General features: G+C 48.2%; 2 protein-coding genes across 4 annotated transcripts in view; one reads left to right on the top strand and one right to left on the bottom strand.

Moving 5' to 3' along the window:
• Window positions 1–372: 372 nt before the first annotated feature.
• OGG1 (8-oxoguanine DNA glycosylase) lies at window positions 373–10,372 on the top strand. The gene is made up of 7 exons (XM_048488629.1): window positions 373–633; window positions 2,306–2,649; window positions 3,232–3,419; window positions 5,007–5,180; window positions 6,659–6,806; window positions 8,395–8,444; window positions 9,232–10,372. Exons 1-7 carry the CDS (start codon window positions 524–526, stop codon window positions 9,331–9,333), a joined length of 1,116 nt encoding a protein of 371 aa, XP_048344586.1. The 5' UTR covers window positions 373–523; the 3' UTR covers window positions 9,334–10,372.
• A 1,634-nt stretch (window positions 10,373–12,006) lies between these two features.
• Window positions 12,007–21,933, bottom strand: part of CAMK1 (calcium/calmodulin dependent protein kinase I) — a 64,239-nt gene continuing 54,312 nt past the window's right edge. For all 3 annotated transcript variants that reach the window (XM_048488626.1, XM_048488625.1, XM_048488627.1), the window contains exons 10-12: window positions 18,618–18,705; window positions 15,809–15,905; window positions 12,007–13,504 (exon numbers count right to left, since the gene is read on the bottom strand). In XM_048488626.1, coding sequence (XP_048344583.1) covers window positions 13,446–13,504; window positions 15,809–15,905; window positions 18,618–18,705 — 244 coding nt within the window. In that variant the 3' untranslated portion in view covers window positions 12,007–13,445. The remainder of the gene's footprint in view (window positions 13,505–15,808; window positions 15,906–18,617; window positions 18,706–21,933) is intronic.

Below are 21,933 nucleotides of genomic sequence, written 5' to 3' on the forward strand. Positions count from 1 at the left end.
AGGACCACGTTTTGAAACCCCCCTCCCCCACATTTTCTAAGTTGAAATCTCGCATAGTAAATAGGGGGGCGGGGGCATTTCCCAATGCTGGGTCAACTTTGTTTGTACGGATCTTTTCTGCGAAGGAATCACCATCATCATCCGCAGTCTAAAAAAAGACACAGCGTATTCTACTGCCTTGTTCTGCTTGTGTCTTGCTAGTGGGAATTATTTGCTCCCCTTCGCCATTCAGTCGCCATTTCACCAGTCCCCGCTTCACCATAACCCGTTTCCATCTTACACAGTGGAAAAACTCCCGCTGGCGCCCCGAGGCCATCACTTCCGCCCGCTTAGGCCATAGAGAACCACGGAGAAAAGGCTAGAACGGCCACCGCGGCCATTCGCCTTCCTTTGCGTGATTCCACCCCTCCGAGATCGGCGGGCAAAAATCTATGGTGATTCTGCGGGGTCGGAGCTGGGGCGCTCGTGGGGCCGCTGCAGCACACAGAGCCGCGCCGGCCGCGAGGGCGGCAGAAGGAGCGACATGAACGCCCGCCCGCCGCCGCTGCCTCGCGCTACCCCCTGGCGCGCCCTGCCTTGCCCGCGCGCCGAACTCCGCCTCGATCTGGCGCTCAGCGGCGGGCAAACCTTCCGGTTAGTGCGCCCCCTAGCGGCTTCCAGGGCCGAAGTGCAAACTCTAAGGAAGGCATTTAATGTTTTTGGGGTGGGAAACCTGCAGGCAGCTCCCCCACCCTTTCTCGTCGTTTGCCCCCCAGCCGACGTCTGGAAGTCCCATCTTCTTTCCATGTCTAACAGAGCTCCCATGCATTCAGTAGCTGCGTGACAGCGTGCAGTGCAGCAGTGTGCAGATGCTATGATGGGCCTTTTTAAAATTCTTGTGCTGCCTAAGTCACAAGGGCCCTGAAGGGTTAAAAGACAAGTTGCAACGAGGGTGGCCGGCGTTAGAACTGGTCCCTGCAGCTGTCCTTTTAACATCAGTTTGATCTGAAAGCAATTAGGTTTAACTGCTCATTTCCACTCATTAAACCTCTGTTCCTTCAGTGGATACATTCTTTCCTGTCCAGTTGACAAACTTAAACTTGCAATGTGTTGTCGAAGACTTTCACGGCCGGATTCAACTGGTTCTGGTGGGCTTTCCGGGCTGTGTGGCCGTCAGAACCAGTTAAACTTGCAACCTTGCTGAAAGGTAGGGTTGTCAGCTCTGGGTGGGCAAATACCTGGTGATTTTAAAGAGGGAGCCTGAAAAGGGTAGGGTTGGGCGGGGCAGGACGGGACTTCAATAGTTTATAATGCCATAGATTTCACCTCCCGAAGCTACCATTTTTTCCAGGTGAACGGATCTTTGTTGCCTGGAGAGTACTTGTAATCCCAGGAGCTGTCCAGCCACCACCTGGAGGTTGGCAACCTTGCTAAAAGAGTGGAGGGCCCTGTGGCGCAACGGTAGAGTATCAGCTTTGCACGCAGGCCTTGGGTTCAGCCCTCAACTCTTTCAAGTTAAGATCGTGTCGTAAGTGGTAGGAATAGTGTCGCCAACCTCCAGACTGTAGTCTGGAAGGGTCCTCTAGTAGTCCAACCCCCTGCAATGCAGGGATTTCACAACTACCTTCCACCACCACTCCCCCCCAGTGAACCCTTTCTCTAGGACCGGAGGAAGGCAAAAAAACCTCCTGGATCCCTGGCCAATCTGGTCTGGAGGAAAATGGCTTCCCGACCCTAAAGGGTGATGGTGGACATGTAAGAAAGGCCCACGAGAGCAATGAATGGACTCATCCCTTCCTGCCCTCCCTCTTATGACCTACCTAAGTTCACATGCTCTCAGATGGCCATCTAGCCTCTGCTGTAAAACCTCCAAAGAAGGAGAGGCCACCACCTCCTGACAAAGTCTGTTCCGTAGAGGAACTGCACCGTCTATCAGGGTGTCCCTCATAATTTCAACCTGTTGGTTCTGGTCTGACCTTCAGAAAAGAGAAAAACTCCTCTCCATCCACCGTATGACAGCCCTTCAAGCACTTGAAGAGAGCTAACATATCTCCTCTTGGTCATCTCCTTTCCAGACTAAACGCATCCAATCCTCAGTGTGACAGAGATAGCTTTGGGATAATGTAGACAATGATAATGCTGCTGCCGCATTCAGAGTGAGCGTGGAGAGCCTATTGGGCTTTTCTTGAGGCCCTGCTGATTCCTGACCTCGTCCCTGTGTCTAGCCAGGATTGAGGGCTTCCCTTATGAAGGAGGCCGGTGGCCTGGGATTCTCGAATATGATTGGTCTGCGCTTGACTGCTCATTTGGCCTGTGTCTCTCTCAGGTGGTCTGAGACCAATCCTGGCTACTGGACTGGGGTGCTGGCGGGACGGGTTTGGACCCTCACGCAGTCAGAGGAACAGCTCTGGTACACGCTACATGAGGAGGAGAAAGAGGAGGTCAGTAAGGATGAAGACAGTCTCTCTGAGCCGCCGTTGAAGAAAGGCAGGAGGCAGCTGCATTCGGAGACTGGCCGGGCAGGCGTGAGTGGAGAGCGAATCCAGGATGGTTTAGACCCGTCGCAGATCCTCCAGGATTATTTCCAGCTACATGTCAATTTATCTGCACTGTACCAGGGATGGTCCTACACAGATGGACACTTCCGAAACATTGCAGTCAAGTTTCCAGGTAGGAAAGCTCAGGAACGGTGGCCTGCAGGGGACTTTTAAGGCTTAGTGTAATGCCAGAAAAAGTATAATTTAAGAGTTACGGGTGGGATAAGTGAAAAGGGAGGACATTAGATACATTCAGAGGTATACCAGCTACACTTTGAGTATTCTTTACCCAGCTAAAGAAGGCCGACAGCAAGACAGCGCCCCATGACACAGAAGCTGGTGAGGAAAGGGTTGTTTATTTTAAGAAAACAGGACGTTTCTAGTCCTGCTGGCTGCAGAAACAGGTTTGGAGTTGTGTAGAAGTGCCAGTTTCTGCTAAGAGATCCGCGTGTGGATGCTGAGCCCTTATAGCTACCGCTGTGCATGTGAAAAGACCAAAGGTTGTAGCAAATTCAGTGCCAAGAAACATTTTGTGCTAAGACTAAAGGATGCAAACTTAAATGTATCTGCACCACTTGCTTAGTTCCTATAACTTATCCTGGTACTTATGTGTAGTTGCAGTATGCACACAACATCCTTGAGGGCTGCAAACAGAACAACCCGATTTGTCCCTTTTATGTGGTCTCACGTACTGCATGCCTGTCTGTCCTGTCAGGGGTGCGGGTGCTACGACAGGATCCCGTGGAGTGCCTGTTCTCTTTCATTTGCACCTCCAACAACCACCTGTCACGCATCACCAACATGATCCAGCACTTGTGTCAATCCTTTGGGCGCCGTCTTTGTCAGCTGGACACCAAAACATACCATGCCTTCCCTTCCCTGCAGGCCATGGCAGGTAAGGATGCCTTTGCATGAGCGGCACAGGTAGACCGGGAGGGAGGGAGGGGAAAATCTGTGTAGCTGCTGCCCTCATTGCAGCCAGAGGGTGGTGTTTTGGGTGGTATAGTCTTTGCAGTGTCATACTGGGGCCTCCACTCTGCAGTAGAAGTTTGCTGGGTGGCCTTGGGCCAGTTGCTCTCTCTGCCTATCTCACAGGGTTGTTGTTCGGGTAAATTATGGTAAGCTGCTTTGCATCCCCATTGGGGCAAAAAACAGAGTATAACCGTGGTGGCGAACCTTTGGCACTCCAGATGTTATGGACTACAATTCCCATCAGCCCCTGCCAGCATGGCCAATTGCCAGCATGGCCAATTGCTGGCAGGGGCTGATGGGAATTGTAGTCCATAACATCTGGAGTGCCAAAGGTTTGCCACCACTGGAGTATAAAGTTCTAGACCAGGGGTCTGCAACCTATGGCTCTCCAGATGTTCATGGACTACAATTCCCATCAGTCCTCGCCAGCATGGCCAAGTGGCAGGGCTGATGGGAATTATAGTCCGTGAACATCTGGAGAGCAGTAGGTTGCAGACCTCCGTTCTAGACAAACAAAATTGCTCAGGGACATGTCTCTCCTCTACAACAGTGGCAGTAGATTATTCAGCAATTTTAAGAATGCCACGGAAAAATTGGGAATGCATAGCATTGTTGGAGGCCAAGTGAACTCGTAGCTCACTTTCAGAGAGAAGTTGTTCTTGTCCCTCAAGAGCTAACCGATTTCTTGTTGCCTGCAATATATGGCACATCTTCTTGGCTGTCTGAACCAGTATGGAGGTAGTTGCTTACCATTTTACGACAGCGGCACAAATGGAGATTGCTGAATGATGGGAAACTTCCAACTGTGCCTTCGACAGAGGAGTGACCAACCGGTAGGATAGAAGAATAAAAGGGAAAGATGGCATATAACACATTCCTTCTGTGATTGGTGGGTTACAGGTATTTTTGGAACCGAGCATGAGGGTATAACAGTGAGATTGTTCTATTCATGGGGTGTGTTCAACCCTGCTGTTTCTCCAGCAAAACTGCATTTCCATTTTAAGGGGAGGCAATTTCTGCCAAATCCCATACTCTCTGCAATCCCCCACTTTGTCCTTCGTTGTTCCCAAGGATCTTCTGACCCACATGAGCCAATTATAGGGACTTAGTGGGCTGCCGTAAGAGCGGGAAGTGCTAACATACCATCCTTGCAAAGTCTGTAGGTGTTTGGATAAAAACCCTGTTGTGTTTGTGATTTATACATCATACATTAATACCTTTTAAGCAGTGGTGGGATTCAAATAATTTAACAACTGGTTGTTTACAAGCACAGTTTTAACAACCGGTTCTGCCGAAGTGGTTCGAACCTCCTGAATCCCACCTTCTTTTAAGGTAACTGGTTAGTTGACCAGTGGTCTGTTGCTCATTTTTGTTTTTACTTTTCTGCGAATCCTTTTTTTTTTTTTTTTTGGTGTACTTTTCTGCAAATCCTTTTGCTCTTTCTCTCTGTTCGATTATACTGTTGGAAGCGGAAGACGTGATTGTTCTTTGGATATCCTGTTGCAGAGGCAGGTGCAGAAATTCGCCCGGCTGCGTGAGCTGGGTTTCGGGTATCGGGCGCGGTTCATAAGCGAGAGCGCCCGTGCTGTTCTGAAGACACTTGGGGGTGCCGCAGGCCTGCAGCACCTGCGCACGGTCTCGTACGAGCAAGCTCGGCACGCCTTGTGCACCCTGCCTGGCGTGGGAGCCAAGGTGAGTGCACTTGTTGCCACAATAACGGAAGCGGAGAGGGCTTGTAACCAGAAGTTCTGTTGAGTTATCTGGTAGCTCAGTGGGAAATGGAACCGGAAACAAGATGACCCACCCTAGGGGAGGTAGGCTTTTTTGGGGCGGGGGGAGGGGGGGTTGGCTGTCAAGTTGCAGCCAACTTATGGCAGAGTTTTCAAGGCAAGAGACATTCAGAGGTGGTAGCGACCCTGGACTTCCTTGGTGGTCTCCCATCCTAATACTTACCAGGACTGAACCTGCTTCACTTCTGAAGTCCGACAATACCAGGCTAGCTGGGCTACCCAGGTCTCCGCCAAATACAACATACCTTTATTTAGGACAGACTGTAGCTGAGCTGTTACAGTCCCTGCTATCAGCAGAGTTTAAAGCGGAGTCATTCTGGTAAGATGAGAAGGTCTAGTAGTCTTCTTGCACTCACTGCAACCTTCTAGCACACGTGGAAAAGAACACTCTCCACTTACGATGTTCTTTCCATAGGAAGGTTTTTACTTTAGCAGTTGCAAGGTTACACAAGTCTATTCTATACAAGACTATAAAACTATACAGAACTCTTCAGCAAGAACAAAGTTCAACACACACTGAACTAAACACTCTATCTCTATCTCAACGTAGCATAGCATATACAATGCATACATCCAACTGGATACTTTTCCCCGCCCAGGCAACAGCCTCTCATTGGTCTAGAGTTACAGTTGAACTAACCAATCGTGTTAAAGGTCAACTAAAGGACAACTGACTGTCTCCGGCCTCTGGGGTTGGCAAACTTCTGCTAACTTAGAAGATGACCTTTTAGTGAACCTTTACTCTTTTTTTAAATAGATCATGACACCTGCTTCACCTGCAGAGTGTCTAAAATTCAATTCCTGGCAACTCTGGTTAAAAAGGATCTCTGGCAGCAGTTGTCAGGGGAGGATTCCCCGCTTGAGAGCTTGGAGAATTCTTGCTAGCCCATGTAAATAGGTATAGGTGGAATGGAGGACCAGTAGGTTGCCTCCCTTTAAGGCAGCTGTATATAACAGATAAGGAGGGTGGTTAGGTGCGGTGTGGATGTTTGTAGTGATGGCTTGAGAATAAGCACAGTTGTGGTGACTTCCGAGCAGGATTGTAGACCGGGGATTGGTTGGCCATGCTGGCAGGGGCTGATGGGATTTGTAGTCCATGAACATCTGGAGAGCCGCAGGTTGCAGACCACTGTTTGGCATTGTTATGGGAGGGGCTGAATGTAGCTCTCTGCCCAGGGGAAATGTATTTATTTATTTAGAAAAAAATTAGGCTGCCTCTGTGAGGAACCTGCCTGAAGCATCTGACAAAGTAAAAGATAATAAAAAAAAGAAAACATTAAAAGTTATCCATTAAAAGCCAGCTTGAAAGCAGCCACAGCATAAAAACGTGGACACCGACCCAAGGCCGTTCCGTTCTGATGCTCTTTGCCTCCTTTGCAGGTGGCTGACTGTGTGTGTCTGATGGCCCTGGACAAGGCTCAGGCGGTCCCTGTGGATACCCACATCTGGCAGGTTGCCAAGCGATACTATGGCCAAGAGCTCGGCATGGGGGCCCGCAGCGTGACGGAGCGGGTGCATCGAGAGATTGGTGAGGGCTGGCTGCTTCAGGTGCCCGGGGGTTGTGAACCGGAGTTTCTCAGGGAGGAATAGCCAAGCACTTCCCTCTCCACATGTTGGCTTCAGCGAACACCCTCTTAACTTAAGTGGAAAGGCTGTAGCCCAGTGGTATGGCATCTGCTTTGCACGCAAAAGGTCCTAGTTCCATCCTGAGCATCTTAAGTTCCTTTTTAAAGGATCAATTTGTAGCTGATGTGAAAGATCCCTGCCAGAGATTCGGCAGAACCGCTGCCAGTCCAAAAAGACTATATGGAGCTTGGTAGACTGATAATCTAATTTAAGAACATAAGAAAGAGCCTGCTGGATCAGATCGGAGTCCATCTAGTCCAGCACTCTGCTACTCGCCGTGGCCCACCAGGTGCCTTTGGGAGCTCACCTGCAGGATGTGAAAGCAATGGCCTTCTGCTGCTGCTCCTGAGCACCTGGTCTGCTAAGGCATTTGCAATCTCAGATCAGTGAGGATCAAGATTGGTAACCATAGATCGACTTCTCCTCCATAAATCTGTCCAATTTAGTGCACGGCAGCTACTTATGTTCATGCATGTTCAATTTACCTGCCCACCCAAAGCAAAGATGGAAACCCCATCAAGTGTCAGTTTCAGCCCAGGGTAGAGTCATAGGGCATGCGATTCACCAGCCCGAAAGAAGCCAAGCAGATCTGGGTTTCATCAGGGCTTGAATGAGAATTTGCCCTGTAACCCAGTTTGCGTTCCAGGATGGAAGAAAGGGTAGTTATACACACAGTAAAATAGCATAGTGAAATTCCACTTTCCAGGAGCTGCACCTTTTGCCCAAGTTTAAAATGTGAAAATATTGTAAGCTGTTACAATGGTTATTTGTTAATTGCACGTAGATACAAGGCAGGGTTAAGTTTGTCGATCTCCAAGTGGGGGCTGGGGATCTCCCAGAATTACAACTGTTCTCCGCTGATGACAGAGATCAGTTCCCCTGGGAAAAATAGCTGCTTTGGAGGGAGGACTCTATGGTATTCTCTGATGAGGTCCCTTTGGAGGGAGGACTCTATGGTATTCTCTGATGAGGTCCCTTTGGAGGGAGGACTCTATGGTATTCTCTGATGAGGTCCCTCCCCTCACTAAACCTGAGGCTTCATTCAAAATCTCAGGAATCTCCCAGCTCAAAGCTGGCCATCCTTGGGAGGTTGCTGAGAGTGTAAGTTGGAGATCTCCTATCCAGGCATTGCCCAGATCCAGTCCTGCTTGATTTCAGGAGGGGGGTTCTTCCAGTGGTACCCTGGGATGAGCTGAACCAATTATTCTGACTGTTGCAGGCACTCCCTGTGAATGAGAGCCAAGATTCTTTAGATTCAAGCAGGGATTGGCTTGTGACTGAGGAGCTTTCTTGTTGGTGGGAACCAACGGAGAGAAATGGCCATGCTCTGTTGCCCCATTTCTATCCTAACTGGAGTCGGCTGCCTATTCACACAGGGAAACCAGAAGTGAACTGCTTCACTTCAGATCACTCTCCCATCTTCCGGCTAGGGGTTATCTACATAGAAGTCACAAAGCTGTTCTCTTAATGGCTCTCCATTCTGCCTTCAGGGAATTTCTTCCGGAGCTTGTGGGGACCCTATGCTGGCTGGGCCCAGGCGGTAAGTAATAGGAATGAATCATGCTGATATATATATATGCTCGTTGCTGTGGCCGTGGCTTAGTGGTCGGGAGTGTCTGCTACACGCAGAGAAGGTCCCAGATTGAGGAAGCTCTGCTGATTTTAGGCCACGTTAAAACAGAGTAGATGCACGTCTGCCTTGTTGTGCACATGTTGGATTCACGGGCTGATTTCCTGCCAAGATGGTTTGAACAGGAGTAGGGTTGCCAGCCTCCAGGTGGAAGCTGGAGATCTCCAGGAATTACGACTTCCAGAAATCAACTCCCCTGGAGAAAATGGCTACTTTAGACTTTATGGCATTATGCTTCACTGAGGTCCCCCTCCCAAATGCCACCCTCCTCAGACTCCATCCCCACCCCCCAGTTATCCAGGTATCATCCAACTGAGATCTGGCAAGAGGGAGTGTTGTCTGTATGAGTGTTTGGCTTTTTGTCTGGTTTTTAGCTAAGGCATAGACTCAGAGTACGGGCTCTTTTCTTGGGGATAATTGAAAATCCTTCAACAAGAGCTGGCTGTTGTGGGTTTTCCAGGGTGGGTGGCCAAGGTCTTCCAGACCACAGTTACACAGCCCAGAAGACCCACAACAGCTAGTTGATTCCAGCCATAAAATCCTTCAATAAGTCTAGCCAAGAGCCTTTGAGCAGCCGATATTTCTCCAGGGAGAGGCCTTCCTTTTGCACTCTGTGGCGATACTCTTCCGTTTCCTCTTCTAACCCCCCTGTGTTTACATCAACATTTTGCTAACTCTGGTTTTCTTTCCTCCCCAGGTCCTTTTTTGTGCTGATCTCAAAAAGTACGAGTCTCCGGATCCAGATGCCAAATCCCGGTGTGCCAAACTCACTCAGAGCAGCCCTTCCGTCCTGACATAATAACCTCCCTGGCAACCCCAGTATAGCGTGTGGGTCCAACCAGGCAAGTAAGAAAACTGATATGCTCTACAGAACTGGAGCCATTTAGAAACCTCAGCTCTGAAAACAGGGCCCGGCCTCAGCTGCAGAAGATGGTTGCCATGGAGCTATTTAACTCCTTCAAACTCTGGGTGTTTTTCCCTCCGCCAGGGGGCGTTTGTGGCATGAGCTTGATGTGTAGCAGAAAAAAAAATTAGGTTGCTTTTATTGTTGTCTCTCATTTTGGTTTGGCCTTGATGGTTGGGAGGGGAGGGGGGGAACCCAGCAGTGTTCGAGTGGCAGAGGTTGCCCGGAGGTTCATTGCATCCTTATCAAAGCTATGGCCATGACTAGACCTTGGCTCAAATAAGGACGGCAAACATTACAGAAAAGCAGCTTCCTGGGCAAAGTAGTTTGATGTAGACCATAGGTGTCAAATTTGCGGCCCTCCAGATGTTATGGACTACAGTTCCCATCATCCCCTGCCAGCATCATGCTGCCGGGGATGATGGGAACTGTAGTCCATAACATCTGGAGGGCTGCGAGTTTGACACCTGTGATGTAGACTAAATGCCCAGCACCAAGGGCTTGGGCCTCCTGGAACATTGAATTAAATTGCTGAGCCGAGCGTGGGCCATTGGGCAGCCTGTTTGCCGTGATGAATTTCGTTTTGACTCCTGAGCTTCTTAATGTTTCAGTCAAGGTATGGTTAGAGAAGTATGCCGCTTTCCTTATAAGCAAAGCAACGTTTGTTTTCAGGTGATTCCGCATTTTAATGGTTCATCTCTCTCTTTGTATGTAAATGTGTGCGCATTTACACTTGTGTACCAAGTGCTCTGTAAAGTCCTATCTAGCACCAGCTTTTACATGGTGCCAGACAGACGGGGAGGGGTAGGGGTAAATGTGTGTGAAAAACTATACCTTCATGGGGTGCTGTCTGGTTTCCGGGCCGTATGGCTGTGTTCTAGCAGCATTCTCTCCTGATGTTTTGCCTTCTTCTGTGGCTGGCATCTTCAGAGGATCTGAAGCCACAGATGCAGGTGAAACGTCAGGAGAGAATGCTGCTGGAACATGGCCATACAGCCCGGAAACCAGACAGCACCCCAGTGATTCCGGCTGTGAAAGCCTTCGACAATACATTATACCTTCACGCCAGGGAGTTGCTGTCTGGGCAACTTAGGGGGCTGAGAATATACGTTAGCCATCCCTAGGCTTCGTCATGTTCTGTATTTCTGCACTCTGAGTACCAATCCAGCTTAAGTCAGTCATGACTAAATCCCCTGGGAAATAGAAGAACCCAGTAGTCATGAGTGACCCATTATTATCTTGAGAGTTGTTCATGGCTAGCTTTAGCTGGACAGGGCAAATGTGCTTTGCAGGCGGTTGGCATTCTGAGAATTAGCCCCCTGCAGTCCACGTGAGGTGGACAGTGTCGCTCTTCAGGTGGCTTGCTGGCACTTCTGGGGACAACGTGGCTGTTGTTTTGCCAAAGCCTCGTGCTAATCCGATGCTCCATCAGCCACTCCCATTTGCTAGGGATGCTCAGAAGCACTCTTCCTCATCTGGTCAAATATGCCTTTCTTTTCATGTCCTCATTAGAACTTTCATGTCTCATCAGAACTTGAATTTCTTTCTAGTGATGAAACTTTAAATGATGAATTTAAGCCAAATAGTGGACCTAGTCTGGTCAGAGTTACAGCACTTTTGTCCTACAGGTGTTTAGAGGAAAAGATGTAAGGATATGGATTGAGTCTCCTTAAAAATCAGTGGACTTCAAAAACACACAGCTTTGAACGGTCTCCTGCTTAAAATGTTAGCTTTACCATTAGTCCATCACTATCCACATGGACAGAACACTGATCAACACGCACCGCAGAATGGGGTAATGGAATGGACTGTACCACTTTAGAGTACCAAGGATAAACTACATTTTTTAAACTTCTAGATTAATAACAATTTCATGAAAGTGAAAAATTAGCATAGTTCATTCTCCCCAATGGACTATTTGTTAATACGGAGGAGGTTTTTCCACAGTCTGTTACCTCCCTTCCCCACAGTCTGAAGTGGTACGGCCCCATTTGGCCTCCTAGTTCCATGGCCCTTGTCCCCTCACGGTCCCCTCATTCTGCTGCCTGTGTAGACCAAGCTTGGTCTATGCATGAATCAGAATGTGGTGGTAAAATTCTGAGACTGTAGAATGGACCGTACCACTTAGACTGAAGGTGAAGGGGGTCATATTTTTAATACTCTCCAATGTAAAATCTACCTGTGGGGAAAATTCACACATCAGATGCTATGCCAGTTTCCCTATTACTGAGGATTATTAAGGTTGGACATCTTCTGGGGGGAAAAAACACATAATCCCTCCCTGCTGGGCATTTTGACCCTGCATTCCCACCTCATTCCGTTGCAGGGATAGACCATGCCCAATTCCCTTCTTCGTTTCTAAACTGCTTTGTGTTATTTATAAAGCGTTTTGTGTACTTCTAGGTGTTACAGATGGTAATAATAAAACATTTGCTTCCCCAACCTCTCTCTTGAAGCCTCGTTTGTTCTTTAGAATGGTATCTAGAGAGCTGTAGGTGTTGCGAAATCGGAGGTAACTTCCTCCTTCCCTTCTCCCCTACCCCCTTTCACACACATAGATGGAGTGGATAAAACCAAGCACACTTCCTTTTAATACAAGAACAAGCAACAAAATAAGAAACTTCAAGTTAGAAAGTTCCGCTTGCACCGAGAGGGGAGAGAACGAGACAGCACAACGGGGAGCTGTCAGCTTTGAGGGCGAGGGGAGAGCAGAGAGAGAGAGGCTGCTGGACGATAGGAAGGGGTCTGCCAGATGGACAATGCCAGGACCAGAGTGGATGAAGACAGGTACAGAAATTTTAGAGCAGTCACAGGGGAATCATTACCCCCAGCGTGAGCCCAGTTTGGCAGACTGCTGTTACAAATGTACTCATTACCGGATCGGTGAATTGCTTCCCAAGCCGATGAGCTATCAGCTCTCACTTTTCTCTCCCCCTGTATTTGAGTTAAAAGTGCCCAATTTTTAAAAAAAGATGGAAAAAAAATGCCCATTGGCTTATTTTTTTCCCACCTAAGAAAATCCACAAAACATTTTTTAAAAAACAGCTGCAAAACTGTGCTGGAGTGGGAGGTGCTGGATGATGTTACAGGCGCTAGCCAATAGGGGCCTGCCATAGCCAGGCTCAGCCCAACCCACACTAAAAATGTGCAGAACTGGTTCTAGAGTTCACTTGTTTTGAGGGACCAGACAGTGCTAACGCACTGCCACTCTTAAAAATCACCAGTTTTCACCACACAGGCAGCCAGACATCATTAAGCAGAAGTACAGCTCGGCTCTACCAAAGAAGTGTCCTTTCGGTCTACCTCTGTTTTATTTTTGTGGCAGAAATGCACACAGTTCCCCCAGATGAAGCCCCTGCTGCAAACAGAACAGCTGCTCCCCCAAGAAACAAAGTGGCTCCATCTCCCCCTGCTATGGACGACACGCCACCTGGAAGTGCTGGCTCCGCAGAGCTTTTTTATGCTATGCTACTGCTCTCTGCGTTTGGTCTGGACACCATAAGTTACTGGGGGGGGTGAGTGGATTTCTTTTGTTTTCGGGGTGTTTTCCAGATCTGTGAATCAGCATCCCCGCTGGGACCTGTGTTGTGAAGGGGGCCCGAATTGAGTTTGAGGTGTCTCTTTGGCCATCACACGACGGGGCGCAAGAAGGGCTTCTTTTTTGGCTTGGGCTGAGGGATGAGCCCGGGGCTCAAGCCGGTCCTGTTGGCCGGGGGCCAGCTTTGGGCCAGTTTGTGGCGGAGAAATGGAGAGGAGAAGCGTCTCCAGGAAAGCATGTGGTTTGTGATGGATCAGCTCCCGTCTCCAGGTCTGAGAGGGTGACGTGTTAACGGGGGAAAACTGTCCATCCCCCAGCCACGGGCGTGGCCCCTCTTTGCCGGGAGGGGGCGGGTTGTGGCAGTCCCAGACCCTTCCCTGGCTCTGATTGTGGCAGCATGGTGGAGTTGGGCCCGCCCCGCTGGGTAGGTGCTGGCACTGCTGTGGGTTCCTTTGCCCCCGACGAAGGCTCAGGCTTCCAGCTGACGGTGAGAGCCATTCCCCAAGGACTCCTCGCTGCTGCTGGAACCTGAAGAAGAAACAAGGGTCTGTCATGACCGGTCACCCGATGGCATTTTACTTATTTCTTTATTTCTTACCTGCCCATCCCCAAAGTCCCTGGGCAGGGTACAGTCATAACAACATCATAACAATAGAACTATCCAAAACCATCCTAAAATCTCCTTAAAAACCACCCCCATCCCCCACCCGAGGCCACCCTCCTAAAAAACATAATCACCCAATCTCCATCCCAACAAATTTCATTGCTTGGGCTCGGCTGAGTCAGGAGAGACCATGAAGCTGCCTGACGCAGAATTGTTTGAGTACAAAAACAAGAGGGCTACAGTGTATAACGATATACACAAAACAACCCCAGCTGACATTTATTGAGGCTGAATAATCGAGCAGTTTTGTATAACTTGAGCATGAACTGTCGGGCTGAATAGTCAAGTAATTTTGTATAACCAAAGCAGTTACGTTCCTTTGCTACGATCTTTGCACGAATTTTTTTTAAAAGAGAAACGTTTCTGCTGACATTATTGTGCCAGTTGGGGTTAATACACACAGGGGTGGAAAAACAGAAATATTTATTCTGTTTTTCACCATTAGGAGGAGGAGGAGGAAGAAGAAGAAGAAGAGGAAGAAGAAGAAGAGGAGGAGGAGTTTGGATTTATATCCCCGCTTTCTCTCCTGCAGGAGACTCAAAGGGGCTTATAAGCTCCTTGCCTTTCCCCCCTCACAATAAACACCCTGTGAGGTAGGTGGGGCTGAGAGATCTCCGAGAAGCTATGACTAGCCCAAGGTCACCCAGCTGGTGTGTGTGGGAGTGCACAGGCTAATCTGAATTCCCCAGATAAGCCTCCACAGCTCAGGCGGCAGAGCGGAGAATCAAACCCGGTTCCCTCAGATTAGATACATGAGCTCTTAACCTCCTACGCCACTGCTGCTGTAAATAACTATTCAATCCTAGTGTTGCAATATTTGATGATACTGAATCAGGTCATCGGTCTGCCAAGGTTGGTGTCGTCTACTCTTGACTGGCAGTGACTCGCCAAGGTGTCAGGTCTTGCGTAATCTCCTGCACGATCTTTTTAACTGGCTATTCTGGGGGTTCTTCGGCATGCAAAATGGGAGCTCATTAACCAGGATAACCCCTGGGATTTATGACTGTCAGATGCTGGGAAACAGGGCAGCTGGCTTTGGCACCTGACTGTTCCCAGCTAGGAACAGGGTGGTGAATTGCTTAGACTATTGGGTTCACTGGCTGCTCTTAGGTTCTAATATTCAGGGCCTCACTTGGAAAGATCCATAGCGGTGTAGAACGGCTTTCAGTTGCTTTTAAAACTGTGGGGAAAGGGTTAAAACGAGAGCTTTGAATTCTGTCCAAAAACAGAGGTGGTCAAGTTCTGTGAGGTGAAGGCAACAGCCCCTCTGTCCCTGTATTATCTGAATCCGCTGGTTTCTGCTCAGTTGACAGTAGTGAACCTTTATAAATTGTAGTCATCTAACTACCCTTCCCTCTGGTCATATCACCCACACTTGTTAAAATTATTCTGCCGATAAGTGTCCCCTGTAAAAGCAGAAGGGATCTGGACTATTTTAGGAAGGCAGGGTTAGGGCTGAGGTAAAAAATTTTAAAAATCCCACTTGGTCCACTCCACATGCCAAAATTGGCAAGTTTTTGGACTGCAGATGTTAGTAGTGAGACTCATCATTTAAATCAGGCTGGCCTCGACGAGGGGCAGGGCCTTTTCAGCCCTGGCCCCTACCTGGTGGAACAGGCTCCCTAGGGAGATCAGGGCCCTGTGGGACTTACAGAGTTTCCGCAGGGCCTGCAAGATGGACCTGTTCCGCCAGGCGTTTGGCCAGCCTGGTTAAAAACATCTACCATGTCATCTGGCCTCCCGTGGGCACAAGGTGGGGGGTAGTGGGGTAGCCAGACGCCATCCACATTTTTAAATGGGTTCTGGTTTTAATGTAATTAATATTTAAATTATGTTTTACTGTATGTTTTAATCTTGTTGTAAACCGCCCTGAGCCCTCAGGGGGAGGGCGGTATATAAAACTAATAAATAAATAAATAAATAAATGCTGGATGTGAATTCTCACCTCCACATTCAAACCTTCTTGGCACATCAATTGTCAGACATCAAAATATGGACGCGAAAACACTACGATCAAATCGTGACAGAACATCTGTCATTAGGATTCATGAGGGAGAATTCTGAGGAGCGGCTCTGAGCTCCGTGCTGTTTCGGCTCTAGATCCGGACCACTTCAGGACAGGGAAGGGGATCCCTGAGGCCCACCAAAGAACTGCCCCGGCCTCTCACCGTTGCACTCCTGCATGGCCTGGCCAGGTCCATCTTGGCTGGTTCCCAGCTGTAGCCGCCTCATATGCCTCACCACAGCAGTCGCGTTGAAGGCTTGCTGCAAAGAATTTCATTAAAAGGCAGACAAATGTGAAGGTGGCAAACAAAGGAGATCCAATTGAAAATGGGAGAGAAACACTGAGAAGGCACACAGCCTATGCTACGGAACTGGATGCTTCAGTTCAAGCAATACCCCTACAGAAACATGGAAGAAGCTGAGGGAAATACTGTCCTCAACCCTTCATTTTATCCTCTCCCCTTCCTTTTCCTTACTTACTGGCAGAAAACCGAATGATAAATATCTCTCTCTTACATTTTTAGCCAGTGTAGTATAATGGTTAGAGTGGCAGATGAGAATCTGGCATACCCAGGTTCAAATTCTCACTCTGCCCTGGAAAAGCTCTCTTGAGTGTCCCTGGGCCAGTCACACGTTCTCAGCCTCACAGGGTTCTTGTGAGCATGAAGCAGAAGAGAGAGGAATGATGTCAGCTATTTCTGCTCCCCCGTTGGGGGAAAAGGCGGGGTATAAATGAAGAAAAGAAAGAATCCTGCCATTCCTCAACGTGGTTCTCCCATCCTTCATGTTATCCTCCCCATGACAAAGAGAGAGGTTAGGCTGAGAATGTGTGGCTGGGCCGGGGTCATCCAGCAAGCTTCCAAGACTGGCCAGGAATTCGCAAACAGGTCTCCCTGGTTCCTCTCTGGTCTGTAACCACTATACCAGGGTCTGCAACCTGCAGCTCTCCAGATGTCCATGGACTACAAATCCCATCAGCCCCAGATGTTCATGGACTACAAATCCCATGGCCAATTGGCCATGCTGGCAGGGGCTGATGGGATTTGTAGTCCATGAACATCTGGAGAACCTCAGGTTGCAGAACCCTACACTATGCCATACCAGCTCCCAGTGCTGCATTGACCACTCAGTTGTGTTGCTCATGATGCTTACACAGATACACCCCCGCCATGGGAAGAGATGCAGTACACAAAGGAGCTGTTTTCCCACCATCCCTGCTCCTCTGCTACCATGTATCCCTGGTTTTGCTAACTACATGGATTTTTATTTCCTCTCCCACCATGCTTTGGCCAGGCATTTGGCTTCTTTGTACCTGGCATTCTTATCCCAGTTAATGTTTATTTCACACAGTATTTAAAAATGCCAACGTGTTTCTGTTTTGAGTTGAGACACGGTCACAACGGCAGGAGAAAGGAGTGGCATTGTCGGGAGCACTAACCAATTAAATTGGTTCGTCTTTCCAAAAAGAGGCAAGATCAGATCCAAAGCAGCGACAAATTCCAGGTACTTCTGTTCACAGGTTACAAGTACACCTTCTACACCACAGACGTCACTCATTTAGTAAATTGGTCCCTCTGCTTAAGGCTCCTGGGAACTGTGGTTGGTGAAGGGGCAGTAGGTTGGGCCCCTCAAAGAGAATTCTTAACATCTTTATCAAATGACAATTGATTTGGGGAGATCCAGACACAAGTTTGAAGTACAGGTATGCTGGCCTGTATCCTACCACTCTGCTAAGTAAAGTCTTTTTCCACTCTAACCTTGTTCCAACTTAAGTGGCCACTCCTCCATTGGAGGGTGCCTGGAGGGGGTGGGGGGTCAAGCTACAGCCAACTTATGGTGACCTCAAAGAGTTTTCAAGGCAAGAGACTTCAGACCTGGCATGCCATTGCCTGCCTGGGCCTCAAGACCCTGGACTTCATTGGCAGTCTCCTACCCAATTAGAGAGCAGGGCCAACCCTCCTTAGCTCCTGAGATCTGATGAGATTGGACTAGCCTGGCCTACCCAGGTCAGGGCAAAAGGTGCCTTAGGTCAGTGGCGTAGCTACCATGGGACAGGGGGTGCGCATTGCACCAGGCGCGCACCTGGGGGGCAGCAAAATGTATTTTTGCTATTTTTAGTGGTTTTACTTTGTTGGCCGGCAGGGGGCACAGTTTTTAAGATAACAGCACCAAAATGTCAGGATATCGTCCAGCAACACTCCTGATGATACCAGCCAAGTTTAGTGAAGTTTGGTTCAGGGGGGTCCAAAGTTATGGACCCCCAAAGAAGGTGCCCCATCGCCCATTGTTTCCAATGGGAGCTAATAGTAGATAACTTTGGACCCCCTGAACCAAACTTCACTTAACACAGGTGGTATCATTAGGATAGTCTCCTGCTGATACCAGCCAGGTTTGGTGAAGTTTGGTTTGGAGGATCCAAAGTTATGGACCCGCAAAGGGGGTGCCCCCATCTCCCATTGTTTCTAATGGGAGCTAATAGTAGATGGGGCTACCCTTTTGAGGGTCCATAACTTCGGACCCCCTGAACCAAACTTCACCAAACCTGGGAGGTATCATCAGGAGAGTCTCCTAAAGATACCCTGAAATTGTGATGCTGCTAGCCTAAAAACTACACCCCCTGCAGGCTGAAAACTGAAAAAAAAACACTAAAAAATACAAAAAACACAAACGAACATGGGAGGGCAGCAAAACTCCGATTTTGCACCAGGCTCCATTTCCCCTAGCTACGCCTCTGCCTTAGGTTGTTGGAAACATGCTACTGCTTTAAGAGATGTCTGCAAGCCTCTCTTGGGGATATTACAGCAGACAGTAATGTTATTAGTGGAGACCAGAACAAAAGAGAGAATTCAGAGGTACAGTCTAGTGTAGCCAATGCAATGTTGTCATTCATCATAGAACCTAACTAAAGCCCCATGCCACTGAGGTCTATTTGTGTGAAAACGCCCTACCGTTTGGCGACGGGGGCTTCCTCACCTTCCACTTGCTCTTGGCAAAATTCTTTTTGATCTGCTCGCTAACTGACTGGTGGATGTTCTTGTCCAGCGCTGTGTCTCCAGCAATCCTAGGAGTGGGAGGGAACACGGGTTAGTTTTTACTAAGAAGGCTGCTCATTGCGCGAGCTCCACATAGTACCTGACCCCGGTACCAATTAGCAGTAAAGCAGCTGGAGGGTTGAAGAGGAGGGGGCTGAAACTTTCTTTTGAGCTGCCTGCACGCCCACATCATGGACAGCTGTTTAACTGAGAGGACCTCTAGTATTACAGAATACTCCACCCAGTCTCAGGAGATGCAGAGACCTCCTAGGCCCGTGATGGCGAACCTATGGCACGCGGGCCCAAGGCGGCTCTCAGAGCCGTCTCTGTGGGCCCGCATGCCATCATCTCCCCCTTCCCCTTCAAATCTGACACAAGAAACAGACTAACAGATAACCTGAGTGCTACATGTGTTGCTCTCAAACTTACAAAGTATGAGCCAAGGTTAGACAAATTGTCAGCATGCATACAATGGCAAAAATCACATTAATTGTTCAAAAGCATGCCAAATGCAAACTTTTACCTTTCAATAAAACATCGTTTGTATCATTGAAAGCTCTGTTATTGTGTTTTTCTTTTAAGACAAAAGATCCTAATGTATGAGTTGTTGTTTTTTCTAAACTAAAACCTCAGTATTCAGGTTAAATTGCTGTGTTGGCACTTTGTGATAAATAAGTGGGTTTTGGGTTGCAGTTTGGGCACCCAGTCTCTAAAAGGTTCGCCATCACTGTCCTAGGCCAGTGGTGGCGAACCTGTGGCACGGGTGCCAGAGGTGGCACTCAGAGCCCTCTCTGTGGGCACGCGCAGAGTCACCCCCCACCCCCCCACACACATCTAGGCTGGCCTGGGCCACTGGGCTCAATTATTAGCATTAAACCTAAGACCTAGTTTTGGGGAAGCAGTGTAGGTAACCCTGAAGCACTGTTGAACCCCACTGATTTTCATGCAAAGAACTAAAGTGCGATCCTTTACCTGGGAGTAAGCTTGGTTGCCGGCAATGGGGCTTGCTTTTGAGTAAATCCCCCTAGGGTCGTGATTCACCCGTTGGAAGTGTTGCAGGGTTGCTTCAAAGCAAAGCCACCGACTACCACCAAGCTTACTCCCAAGCAACGCACGCCTTGGAGCCAACCGTTTTTTCTAAACTAAAACCTCAGTATTCAGGTTAAATTGCTGTGTTGGCACTTTGTGATAAATAAGTGGGTTTTGGGTTGCAGTTTGGGCACCCCGTCTCTAAAAGGTTCGCCATCACTGTCCTAGGCTGTCTACCTTCCATAAAAATGTAAGGCTTACAGTTGATTTTTTTAGGTGGGGATTTTGCAGTTATTTGTAATGATTTAAAACGTGTGTTTCTTCAAAATCAGAGGTAAGTTGTAGAAGGAAGGTGGTGAAATGGGGATGAGAGAGCAAGGGGGCTGGTTGGCAGTGGAGAGTAACTGTGCAGACTCTGTGCAGAGTTGAGAGTCCATCAGAATAAGTGTAAAACCTGGGAGAGAGACAGAAGTTTGTGTTGGAGACTGACAGGGACTCTGTCTGAGCTAAACTGAGCCAGTGGATTGGTGTAAAGCGAACGTCGCCTCAGCAGAAGTTGTGGCCACAGTTTGTTTTATTTATTGTAAATTATTTCTTGAGACAGTTAAGCTAAAAACACATATAAATACTTTTTTTTATTTTGTTAAATGTAACCTCGAATCCCACACTAATAATTTTCCTCAGGACCACGTAGCCCTTCAAAACTGCTTCAGAGCTTGGACACACTTCTTCAGGAGAAATTAAAAAGGGTTTTGGTGTTAAATTCCTGGTGGCAGTGAAATACAGAGAAAGAAGGGGAAAAATAAACACGACTTTGTGTAACCCCTGTGTCAGAATGGGATGACCCAGAAAGGGGTGGAGTCTGAAAAGAAGCAGAATGCTGCAGAACTCATGAGGTTGGAGGAAGCAAGGCTACCAGGCTGGGACCTTGATTGATTTTATTAAGCCCTTAACACCTTGTTTAAGGTAACTGCAATGTTGTGGGGAACTAGTGGGAAGGGAGTTTATTTTTTTTTTTGCTATATTTTAAATGTTAGAATTTATTGTTTCAGGGTTTTTGTGTATGTAAATGGTGAGAGTTTTCTGGGAACCTTCATCATCTTGAATCCCGTTCACCAAGCCTTTGAAGTCTTCAAAACCAACCACCAGCAAAGAAGAATTGGACTTGGCAATATCAGTAGACTGTAAATATAAGGACTTGAAATGCAAACCTGAACAGGACCTTGAATTGTAAATGTTAAATGTTGATGTTTAATGTTATTTGTAAAGAGAAGTAAACCATTTTGTTGTTTAAAAATTGTTGTTGCAACTCATTCCAAGTACTGCCCCACAGAACCCACAGAAGGAGGTTACATTTGCACCTATTGCGTATATTTATTTGTAAAGAAATAAGAGTGGGCATCGCATTGTTATTTGAGGGAGAATTGTACAGTTGTGTTTTCTTGTCTGGGTTTTCTTTTTTCCCCCCAAAAAAGCCTTGTTTTCTTGTTTTTGATTCTTTTCTCTTTTTTGTAAACCGTTCTGAGCCTCTGCAGTTGATTGGAAAGGCAGCATATAAACATTTTCATTGGTAAATAAATGGCGGTGACATTTAATGATTATGCTGTGTTGTTTGGGGAGCGGCAGTGCCCTATCGTGCAGACTGGTGAGTTGCAGTACTGCAATCCAAGCTCTGCTCATGACCCGAGTCTGATCCTGATGGAAGTCGGTTTCAGGTGGCCAACTCAAGGTGGACTCAGCCTTCCAGCTTTCTGAAGTTGGTCAAATGAGGACCCAGCTTGCTTGGGATAAAGTGTAGACAACTGGTAATGGCAAACCACCTCACAAACCAGACCTGGGCATTATACGGCTCGCGGGCCACATCCGGCCCGCCGGATGACCCTGACTGGCCCCCCTGCCGTGCTGGGGAGCGAGGTGTCTTTGAAAGCCCTGCAGAAGCAGGTTGCCTTGGCTGCCGGCTTCTGCGAGGCTTTCAAAAGCGCCTCGCCCCCCTGCCTTTTGGCCCGGCCCTCCACAATATTTTCTGTTTCTTAAGCGGCCCCATGGAAAAAATAATTGCCCACCCCTGTCATAAACATTTTGATGTGATATCACCCCTGCCTTTAGTGTTAGTGAACTGAAGGTGAATTATGATCTCCTGATGCATTCACCTTCTGCTGAGGGAGGCGGAGCAGAACCCCTCACTTCATTTGAAAGCACACTGTAAGCTGGCTAAGCGCAGCACCGTC

Source organism: Sphaerodactylus townsendi, linkage group LG03 (genome assembly GCF_021028975.2).
Source record: "Sphaerodactylus townsendi isolate TG3544 linkage group LG03, MPM_Stown_v2.3, whole genome shotgun sequence".
NCBI lineage: Eukaryota > Metazoa > Chordata > Lepidosauria > Squamata > Sphaerodactylidae > Sphaerodactylus > Sphaerodactylus townsendi.